At 49.5% G+C, this 11,331-nt stretch overlaps 1 protein-coding gene across 1 annotated transcript; it reads left to right on the plus strand.

Annotated features, from left to right (window-relative positions):
* The first annotated feature begins 6,050 nt into the window (after positions 1-6,050).
* On the plus strand, positions 6,051-7,073 carry TMSB10 (thymosin beta 10). Its single transcript, XM_061210790.1, has 3 exons — positions 6,051-6,152; positions 6,399-6,513; positions 6,790-7,073. The coding sequence occupies exons 2-3, from the start codon at positions 6,414-6,416 to the stop codon at positions 6,816-6,818; spliced, it is 129 nt and encodes a 42-aa protein (XP_061066773.1). The 5' UTR covers positions 6,051-6,152; positions 6,399-6,413; the 3' UTR covers positions 6,819-7,073.
* Positions 7,074-11,331: the final 4,258 nt, after the last annotated feature.

The raw sequence follows: 11,331 nt of genomic DNA on the forward strand, positions 1-11,331 counted from the left end.
TGACCAGAAACTCACCATGCGGGCATCTCCTTAGGACTGTTGCCAACATGGCAGCTAGCTTCCCCTAGAAGGAGAGATACAAGAGAAAGAGACAGAAAGTCAGGCACCGAATAGAAATTCATCTTTTATAACTTAATCTCAGGAATGGCATACTATCTCCTCTACCATATGCCATTGGTCACACAGACAGACCCTTGTACAATAGAGGAGGGTTGGACACAAGAGTGAGAACAACAGGCAGGACCGTTAGGGGCCATCTTGAAGGCTGATGTCCACAGATAGAGACCTGGGGACAAGAAATATTTACCTATTATAAGTAAAACACCCATACATATATAATACATGGCAATTGACACTGGTCTCCATGGTGCAAAGACATTAGGGAGTGTTGGAGAATCCAGTAAAGTGAAGTTGACATACCCCATTTCAAGGGGGCAGCTGCTAATCATGGCGCTGCCATGAGAAAATATAGACCCAGGGTTGCTAGATCTTCAACTCGGAAATCATCCGATGTTTGAGTATTGCCTGAAGTTTTTTGTTGAGTTTAATGTGGCCAAACAAAATAAATAAACCATCTGGATCCAAGTTGCAGGTTACAAACCCTGCTGCAAGGTGCAGGTGAGGGTGGTGCCGTGGTTGAGAGCTCAGGGTTTGGAATCAGACCTGGATTCAAGTTCCAGCCACACCAATTTACCTGCTGTGTGACCTTGACCACACCTCAGAGCCTACCCTGTAAAGCAGAGTTGATCAAAATAGTGCCATTTCACAGTGTTTCGGTGAAGTTTAAGTGAGATAATACATGAAGTTCTTCTCTCAGGGCCTGGAACACAGCAACTGCACAAAAATATTAGTTGCCCTCATTACTGTTACTCTAACACCAGAGGTGAAAACTGAAACAATAATATCCTCACACAGCCTGTGACTCTTAGCCACTTGGGCAACCTCAGCAACTGCCAAGCTTGATTTAGGGGTTCATCCACACATCTCCAGAGCAGAACAATCATTACTGAAGCTGAACCTCAAAGGCCCACTTTACTTTCTTCACAATTTTATCTTGGGGAGTCCTTAAACTCCATGACCTACAAAGAGAAACGGTGTTTGAATGGTATGGAAAACAGAGACGTCACATCTTGATTTCTTTCCTTCCCATACCTCCTTGGTGTGAGAGTCACACAGCTATTTTCAGGCTGGCAAAGCTGACAACCAAAAGGAGGCTGTTTCCCAACTGGAATAACAGCACAAGAAGGACCAGGGAGGTCATCTAGGGAGAAGCAGTTTTGCTCACTTGTGAACCTACTCAATCCCAAGGTCTGAATCATCTCTATCACCGTCCACATACCTGGCTATCCACTCCTCATTGAATGCCTCCAGTGACAGGGAACTCATCACCTCCCCCAGAGTAGCTTATTCCGTTTTGGTTAAGAATTTTATGCATTTGTTCAAAGAACATTGATTGAGCACTTATTATACATCAGGCATTGCATTTGGTGTTGGTGATGCAGTGGTAAATGAGACAAATGAGGTCTCCCATTTCCTAGTGTGGGAGATATAGACAATAAACCAAGAAATGAATTTATAACATGTTTGGTAGAAATAGATTTGTTGATGAAATAATCAATAAACAATCTATAATAGGAATAGAAAGGAGTTTTATCTGAGTCAAACTGAGGACTATAGCCCAGAAGATAGCCTCTCAGTTAACTCTGAGGAACTACTCCAGAGAAGCATAGTTTTCAGCACAGTTTTATATCTTGTCAGAGCAAAGAACATTAAACAAGTCAGGGATACATTCCTTCAAGATTTAAAAAAAAAAAAAAAAATAGATCAGAACATACCCAGCAAGTCAGTATGGCCTTGGCTCCTGGGAAGGGAGTCATTTCATTGAAGAAGTACTAGCATTGGCGTCCCAGGAAGGGAAGCATTTAATCTTTATTTTTAGCATGGGCATTCTTTACTTCTGGTCAATGCACCCTTTTCTTCAATAATTAAAAGAGATGTATAATGTACGTTTGATAGGCCACAAATAGGCTGTTCTAATTAGCATAAAATTCAAGTTAACGCATGTGTAAACCAGAATGACTTCCCCATTCCTCAATATGTACAAATTTCTTTCATCAGATTCTAAGAAGAAAAATGAAACAGGGTAAAACTTTAGAGAATGATAGGGGTGGTCAAGGAGGGTTCTCTGAGGAGAGGATGCTCCAGCAGCTTTCTTAATGAAATGAGAAGGTACACAATGTGAATATCTAGACTAAGAAGGACATCTCACGTGAGCATTTCAGCAAGGAGTAAACAAAGCAGAAGTAAATGTCTTCCTAACATTCAAAGGAAATCTGGACTGAACTCTTTCTGCTTATTCATACAGCCAGAAATCTCACTGCCACTTGAGAGTTAATCCTGTTACGTCTCCCTGTACTTGCAGGGTTAATGGTCAGGCAGAGAAGGCTCTGCATCTGTCCCTATCAGGTTCATTTCATCATATTTTGTCCATTTCTCCACTGGATTCACTTTGCTTTGGCATTTACAGTGTTGCATCCTTCCTAATATAGTCAGCATTCTATCTACATCCCCATTCAAGTCCCTAAAAAAATATCGTCAAATTGGCCAGGTCTGAGGGCTGGAGTCCCATGGCAAATCTCCAGAGGCTCCCCCACCACCACCAGATTGACAGTCATCAAGACTCCCTTTGGTTCGTCTTATTAGCTCTTCGATTTCCTGTGCATCCTTCTCAATGAAGATGGAAACGTAATTGGAGTTGAGTGGTTCTCCTTTCTCTACACCGTCTGTGAACAGTACACAATCCGTTCCAAGCAGCAGGCTGATACGTTGTCAGACAAATGACGCCCCAAGACATAAGGAAACACAGGGCACAAGCATGAGCTTGTCGACTGACTCAGAGTCATTCAGTTACTACACTAGACGTGTCACTAAGAGTCTCGTCATCTTTCTGTCTTCCACATCCAGAACACTGCCAGATGCCCCGTGGGCATTTGATAAACCTCTGTTGAAAAGTACCTGTGTGAGTATTATAGAAGATATTTAGGGAAAAATCCCCAAATGAGACCTAAGACCCTGGCACCCCTAAGTTATGATTTTTCTGTCTCATGGGAAAATGAGTTGTGTTGCTACATAACAAAAATTCCCAAGACTTAGTGACTTACAAAAACTGCAACATTTATTTTGCTCATGAATCTGCAATTTGGCCCGGGACAGCCTGTGTCTGCTCTACTCAGCATTACCTCATGTGCTTGCACGCTTAGTGGTTGATGCTGGCTCAGACCTCAGCTGAGGCTTGTGGTTGGAATGCCTGCAAGTGGCCTTTCCTTATAGGTGCTTGGTTTTCTCAGAGTGTGGAGGCACCCAGAGAGAGAGTCAGGCAGAGCTGTGTGGCTCATAAATCGAAAAGCATAATTTCTGCCACATTTTATTCACTAGAAGAAAGTCACGAAGGACAGTCTATACTCAGGAATTGGTGGGACAAGTGTCAAAGAATATGCTGACTTTTAAAACCACCACCCATAGGATTGAATGAGACTAATAGGTTTGACCGTTCTTAAGCAACAAATGCCTGAGAGGATCCCTGCTTCCTTAGAGATGGGCCACAGAAGTGCACTGAGTGAGAATAAAGAATGTCTGCAAGTCTACTTAGAGCTCCTTAGTTTGGAAATCCTGCAGGCTTGATATGTTTGAAACATGTGTCTCTACAACTGTATCGAGAAGACATAGATTCCCTTGCTTCCCAAATAAAAGGAAGTTGGAATTGGACTTCACCAAGGGTCCAAATTAGGACAACTTCACAGGCCATAGGTGGGACCCAGGAAGGTAATACCTAAATAACACTTGGCATTGCATCTGAAGAGGAATCCAGTGCCATTGAGACCCTCCAAAGAGTCGACGTCTCTGGATGTCTGGATATTTTCATGGTCAAGTTTGGCAGATCCTTCAATCGTGTATGGCAGAGACTGCTCCAAGACCCTCCACCCCTGCTCTTACTCCTGGGCACACAGCTTGACTACATTTCCCAGCCTCCCTTGCAGTTAGGTGAGATCATGTGACTGAGTCAGGCCAAAGAGATGAGGGCAGAACTCATGGAGACTACTTCCAACCTGGTCCATAAAAACTCTAGTGCAGTCCTCTGTCTTCTCTTTTCCCATCCACTGGCTAGATGGAGTAAACATCCAGGACCTAGAGGAGGGCAGAGGGATGAGAGAGAAGGGGCCTGGGTGCATGAGTCACTACATGGAGGAAAGCTGCCTGAACAGAAACAGCATAAAATATTGCTGCATGAATGGAGAATAAACCTCCTTTGGAGGTTGTTTGTTATGATTGTTTGCCTGACTGTGAAGTTGGAGTTTTATTTAAGAAATGTTCATTCCCCTCCCTCTCCCACCATGGGTGGAATATAATACTTCTGCATTCCATTGATGGTGGGTTTGGCCTATGGGATGTTAACAGACAAGAGGTGACATGACATGCTTTTACACACACTTCAACACTTCTGCACTCTCTTATGCAACAGCCGTCTTGCTGTTTTCCTATCACCTTGAGAAGAACAAGCTCCAGCTAGATCCTGGGCCAGAGCATGAGACAGCTGTGGAGCAGACCTAGATCCAGTGAGCCTAGCTAGCTCAGCTAGCTCAACCCAGCAGCTCCTGCCTGCAGACGAGTGAGTGAGAATAAGTGACTACTGTTTTAAGCTACTGAGTTTTGTGACAGTTTGTTACACAGCATACTGTGGCAATAGTTGGCTGATACACTAATGAAGTGTGTGTGCCATTCTCATGGGGCTGCCATGTTAAGCTTCCACTTGATGCCTGCTCTTTACCTCATTTAAGTTTTATGCCAAAACTCTTTTACATATGAAGAGGTACTAGAAAAGACTTGCCCGAGGTCACATAAGGAGTTTGGTATATCAAATTCATAAGCCCAAATTTATTTCTTTCTGTTCCAAACGCACTGAGGGAATGTGAAAAAAAGCGGTTAAAATCAGGAAGGGATGGGACAGAACTTAGGATGTTTCCATCAAATGCCACTTCAAAAGTGCTTGGTAATACTCCTTGACATTTGGAAACTTCAGGACAAATAAAACAATGACCAGCTTCACCTCCTGGGTTGTTCATTTGTGGAACTAAAGATGTTGCACAGGATGAAGATACAACTCTTCTAAGAAAGATTTGAATAGTTGCAGTATACCACTCCCATAATGGGTTAAAAAGGGAAACAAGAACCTTTGTAGGGACATCTTCAAGGTTAACTCAAGGAGGAAAATGGAACCTGGGGACACAGCATCCCCAGGACCCCTGTGAGAGAAAGAACACCGCAAGGCCCTGGGGACTGCCTGCTCTCACCACCGCCTTTCAGACCATGCTTGCATCAAACATCTAAGGGAGCACCAGCCACGGGTCCGGCAGGAGCTGCCCAGCTCAAGGAAGGGAAACAACCGGCCCCCAACCTGAGCAAGGAGCAGTGGAAACCTATCTGCAACCCTCACCCCCACCCCGTCTTTTCATCTCTAGGACCCTTGGCTCGGATTCTTTTAGTGTGAGACCCCGCAGGGGTTCACCTCCCCGAGGAGAGGAAAAGGGGGTGGGGGGGGTTTCTGGTGTGCTAAAGGCGAAAGACGTGGGGACTGCCCAGGAGTGGGGTGTCTCCTGCGAGCCGGGACTGCTGCAAAGCGCGCGAGCACGCCAGCACACCCATAATCACAACGACACGCTACACACCCACATCCACACCCAACCATACACCCCTCCCCCGCTGGCCCCCCACGCCCCTCCTGCGGGTGAGCAGCAGACTCCCGGAGAGGGGAGTGCAGCACCCTAGAAAACTGAGGGTCTGGCGCCCACCCTGGCCGCGCCTGCACCCTCCACGCTGGGGATCCGGAAAGCTGTGGGCACTGGGCGCAGGGGCCCCGCGCGCGGGAAGAGCCGCGCCCAACCCGGCAGGCAGCCAGGCGGAAGGCACGGCGGGAAAGCTAGCCGCCCGCCCTGGCCCCGCCCCCCCAGCCGCCGGTGCCGCCCCCGCTGCAGCGGGCGAGGGGCGGGGCGGGGCGCGGCATATATAAGGCGAGGGGCGGGCGTCGCTCTTTTGTCTCTTGCTGCAGCGACGCGAGTCAGAGCACCGGAACCGCGGGCTTGGAGCGGAACTTTTCGGTGAGCGGCGCGCTGGGGCGAAGGCCCCATCCGGGTGGGGTCGGAGCGGCCCTTCCCCGACGGGACGCCCGGGCCCGCCGGCCACGCCCTGGGGCTGTGGAGGGGTTGCGGGACGCGCCCAGATCCTCGGCCTCCGGGCTGCCGGGAACGCCCCGGCCGGAGTGCCACGTCGAGGGGCGGCGGCGGGGAGCGCGGAGGGGGCCGCTGGCCCCGGCTCCGGGCCAACCGCCTTGGTTTGCCCGCTAGGGTTGTTTTAAGAAAATGGCAGACAAGCCGGACATGGGGGAAATCGCCAGCTTCGATAAGGCCAAGCTGAAGAAGACGGAGACGCAGGAGAAGAACACCCTGCCGACCAAAGAGAGTGAGTCCGCCCCCGCCTCCGGGTCCTCGAGCTCCCAGCCCAGTCCCCACCCCGCCCTTCCCCTAAACCGAGCCCCGCACCCCATCCAGCCGATGCCTCCCGTCGGGCAGCCCCAGCCCCCCTTTCTGTTGGACAAGACGCCTGTCCCCAACCCCAAGCCTCTTTCTTAATCCCCAGACCTCGTGGGTGCCTCGCCCAGCCCAGGTTTGTAAGCGCCTCGGTTGGCGGGTTGCAAGGGATTCCCATCCCCCAGTGCCCGCTTCCTGCCCTCCACAGCCATTGAGCAGGAGAAGCAAGCGAAGTGAAATTTCCTAAGAACCCGGAGTATTCTCCACCCCCATCATCTTGAAGACCCTAGTCGTGATGTGGAGGAAGAGCCACCTGCAAGATGGACATGAGCGACAAGCTGCACTGTGAACCCGGGCACTCCGTGCCGATGCCACCGGCCTGTGGGTCTCTGAAGGGACCCTCCAATCGGACTGCCAAATTCTCCGGTTTGCCCTGGGATATTATAGAAAATTATTTGTATGATTAATGAAAATAAAACACACCTCGTGGCATGGCTGGCGTGGTCTGAGTCTGTTAGTTGAGTATGCGTGGGTAGTGCCACTGCAGCAGAGCTCCAGCCGCCGGAGTCGGAGTTCCTGCCGCAGAGCGGGGGAGGGGGTCGCAGGATGGGCTGGCTTGCAGGGACCATCTCTTATTTTGAGTTTCCCTGCTTCTGTGTAAGATTTTACGGGTTATTAGCCGCTTACTCTTGCAATACATGCAAAATTTAACCCCACTTTTCATTCCTGGAAGCTGTTATGGAAAACGCTTTTTTAAAAGAGCAGAATTTGTTTTTTGTTTTTTTCAAAATTTGTTTTTGATAAGCTTTTACAGTCTCACCGTTTTCTCTGGCCTCCTCATAGTTCTGATTTAACACCAGGAGAGAACAGTGATTTAAAGTCTGAGAAGAAAGGGGGAAATGACTGAATCTGGAATGTTGGAAATTGGGCGAGGTCACAATGTCCCCGAGAGGCTTTCTCTTGGAGCTTGAAAAAGGAGGCATTGGAACAAAAACAAAGGCGGGATCCAAGGAAAGAAGAACATCAGAACTGGAGGAACCAACACCAGAACTAGAGAAGCTGTGGGGGACAGCCTAGCTTTTTGTCTTTTAACCCGGGCTCAGAACTTTCCACAAAAGCGTTAGCCATTAGAGGGAGTGCTGGGCTGAGCAGCCTCCGGTGCTGTGGTCAGCAGGAAGAGTGGGAATGTGGAGGGAGGGCTGGCGCCAGCAGGGGCAACAGCAGAGCCCTGCTGGGTCACACCCGCTGGACCCACAGGGAAGGGGCGGGCCCGGGCGGGCCCGCCCCCGCCCCCGCCCCCGCCCAGAGGCCCTAGCGGAGGAGGAAGAGGAGAACCTGGGGCTGCAGGGCATTCTAAAGCACAAGAAACAGGCTTGTGATTTCAGGGGTGGAGTTTCCTTTCAAGGAGGGAGGAGATGACACATTATGTAGCGATTTGTCCCATATCTGCCTGACCGACAGGGGCTGGACACTGGATGAGGGCGGGTAATTTGAATGAGGTGTGATCCCGGTCCACGGGGCCTTAAAATCCAGTGGGTGAGATCTCCGCCACAGCAGACCACAGTCAGGGACACCTGGGCCAAGGGAGTCACTGCCCATGTGACATGGAGTGGCTTGACAGTGAAACCTGTGCTGTGGAGGGTAAGTGGGCCTGGGGAGGAGAAATAAGGAAGGGACACATTAAGAGACCACCGGGGCAAGGGACACTAACCTTTACTGAGTGTCGGCTGTGGGCCAGGCACTGTGCTTGGAGCTTTAATTCTCAGAAACTCTATTAAGGCAGTATGATTATCATCCCATTTTATAGACGGGGAAACTAGGGTTCAGAGAGACTAGGAATTTGCTGAAAACACAGCCAGTGAGTAGTGGAGCCAGAATCTGGGGCCAAGGGTGTGCTTTGAGGGATCTTACAACCCCAATGTTCAGGACATCCACTGCGTCCAACGTTTCATGAGCATCCACTACTTGAAGCATATTTATAATTACCCCTGTTGGGGTCCATTGTTGGGAGGTTGAGGAAAAGGAAACAAATCACTACTACCTTCAAACAGTAACACAGTTGGTGGTGAGAGGGCTTTGGAGAAAAATAAAGCTGGGTAGGGGATCAGAGTGCGGGGGTGAGAGAGATTGGGAGCGCCTCTCCGTTTTCCTTGGGATGGTCAAGGAGGGCCTCTCGGAGAAGGAGGCCTCGGAGCAAAGACCTAAGGGATGTGAGGAGGAGAAAAGTGGACACCTGGCACCCTCACCCAGGGGCCTCTGGGGAAGAACAGAAAGCTGGGCTGGAGTGAGCATGGCCTAGGGAGCTGAGATGTGAGAGGCCAGGAGATGGAGGAGGCAGATCTTTTTTTTTTTTTTTTTTTCCTTTAATTATTATTATTATTTTTTTTGTCTGTGTTGGGTCTTCGTTTCTGTGCGAGGGCTTCCTCTAGCTGTGGCAAGTGGGGGCCACTCTTCATTGCGATGCGCGGGCCTCTCACTATCGTGGCCTCCCCTGTTGCGGAGCACAGGCTCCAGACGCGCAGGCTCAGTACTTGTGGGCTCACGGGCCCAGTTGCTCCGTGGCATGTGGGATCTTCCCAGACCAGGGCTCGAACCCGTGTCCCCTGCATTAGCAGGCAGATTCTCAACCACTGCGCCACCAGGGAAGCCTCCCAAGGAGGCAGATCTTGACGTCCTTGGGCTGTTGCAAGGTTGGCTGCTGAGGGGTTCCCTTCCCCCACCCCAAGGTGCCCTGTAGGCACCCCTCTTGGGGATGAAGCATCCTGTCTTGGCACACCACACCCAAGGCCTCTTCTGGACCAACCTGCTCTTGAGGGCTCCATCTGCAAGGCAGATCCCAGGCACTCTTCCCCCAGATCCCACAGACTCCTCGTCCCCAGTGGGCTCACCCAGGAGAACAGCTCCAGTGTCCCATTCCCAGGACCCTCTTACTCTCAGAAGATTCCCATGACTTTCTCACCCCCTCCCCAGGAAACCCTTTCTATTCTGAGGTGGTGGGGTGCCCATGGGAGCCTTGCTCTTCCTAAGAATTTAAGAAGACAAAAATCCAGGAGACTTAAGGGCACTTCTGTTTTCCACTCTGAGACAATGAGCTAACTGGGGCTTCGCCAAGGTGGGGAAAGGAGATGCGGATAGGCAAGCGGGCTGTGAGTTATCATCACTTCAGAAATCTTATCACACCCCATTGGTTTACAAGGTAAGGCTGACCTTCCTCAACCCATCCCAGCTCCTGAGCTGCTTCAAGATGTGCACATCTACACATCTCTTGGTCTGAATGGTAGAACCCCCGGAAGACAGACCCAGAAGGCCAAGCACTGGCCAAGAAGGCCGCCTTCCTAGGCCCCGCCTCTCTCCCCATGGTGGATTGCAGGGAATCCCACGGGCATCACAGTGGAGTCAGCACCAGCACCTGGAGGAATACTGACACCCTTGGGAGAATTATACTGAATTACCGGTTTCTGCCCTTTTCCTCCTATCTAAGCATTCAGGAACCGATTATTAGTTCAATCACAAAACGAGGCTTGCTCTGAAACTAAAATACAATTCTAACTTTTCTTTGTAAACCCGAATTTCTGGCTTCATTTTCTTATTTCATCCCTAAGACAAGCGTTAATAATTCGGCCTCCATGTTATGAATGGGGCTCAGGGCTTGGGACTTTCCACTGTCTTTGTTAGGACTCAGGACGACAGAAGGTCCCCATACACACACCCCACCTCCTATTCAATAAGCATGTGCTGAGTGCCTGGTATGTACCCCAGGCTGCTCGAGGTGCTGGGAAAACAGATGGAGGCCGCCTCAGGGAGCACCTAGGCTAGATTAGAAGGAAGACCCAGCGTGTCTTCCCAACACTTCCCAATCCCCCAGATCGCTCTCCCACCCTCTTCTCTCATCCTCAGGCAAGCACTTCTTCTTCTCAGGCAATATTAGGTGCCTTAAAATAATAGAGTCTCTCTAGATCCCTCATTCAGCATCCCCTAACGTTAGCATCTTACTTCATTATAGTCCAATTATCAGAATCAAGAAATTAGCATTACAGTACTATTAATCCCACTCCTGGGCATGTACCCGGAAAAAACTATAATTCGAAAAGATACATGCGCCCCTATGTTCATAGCAGCACTATTTACAATAGAGAAGACACGGAAATAACCTAAATGCCCATCGACAGATGAATGGATAAAGGCATGGTACATATATACAATGGAATATTACTCAGCCATAAAAAAGAATGAAATAATGCCATTTGCAGCAACGTGGATGGGCCTTGAGATTATCATACTAAGTGAAGTTAAGTCAGAAAGAGAAAGACAAATACCATATGATATCGCTTATATGTGGAATCTAATATATGACACAAATGAACATTCTACGAAACAAAAACACTCACAGACAGAGAACAGACTTGTGGTTGCCAAGTGGGAGGGGGCTGGGGGAGGGAAGGATTGGGAGTTTAGGATTAGCAGATGCAAACTACTATATGTAGCATGGATGAACAACAAGTTCCTACCGTATAGCACAGAGAACTATATTCAATATCCTGTGATAAAACATAATGGAGGGCTTCCCTGTTGGCGCAGTGGTTGAGAATCTGCCTGCCAATGCAGGGGACACGGGTTCGAGCCCTGGTCTGAGAAGATCCCACATGCCACGGAGCAACTAGGCCCGTGAGCCACAATTACTGAGCTTGTGCGTCTGGAGCCTGTGCTCCGCAACAAGAGAGGCCACGATAGTGAGAGGCCCGCGCACCGC

This window comes from Eubalaena glacialis, chromosome 14 (genome assembly GCF_028564815.1).
Source record: "Eubalaena glacialis isolate mEubGla1 chromosome 14, mEubGla1.1.hap2.+ XY, whole genome shotgun sequence".
Classification (NCBI taxonomy): Eukaryota; Metazoa; Chordata; class Mammalia; order Artiodactyla; family Balaenidae; genus Eubalaena; species Eubalaena glacialis.

What these genes read in the sequence shown, in the direction of transcription:
- TMSB10 (XM_061210790.1), top strand. Translation starts at nt 6,414, where the DNA reads ATGGCAGACAAGCCGGACATGGGGGAAATCGCCAGCTTCGATAAGGCC. An exon ending in CACCCTGCCGACCAAAGAGA is followed by an intron (nt 6,514 to 6,789) that starts GTGAGTCCGCCC and finishes TGCCCTCCACAG; the next exon opens with CCATTGAGCAGGAGAAGCAA.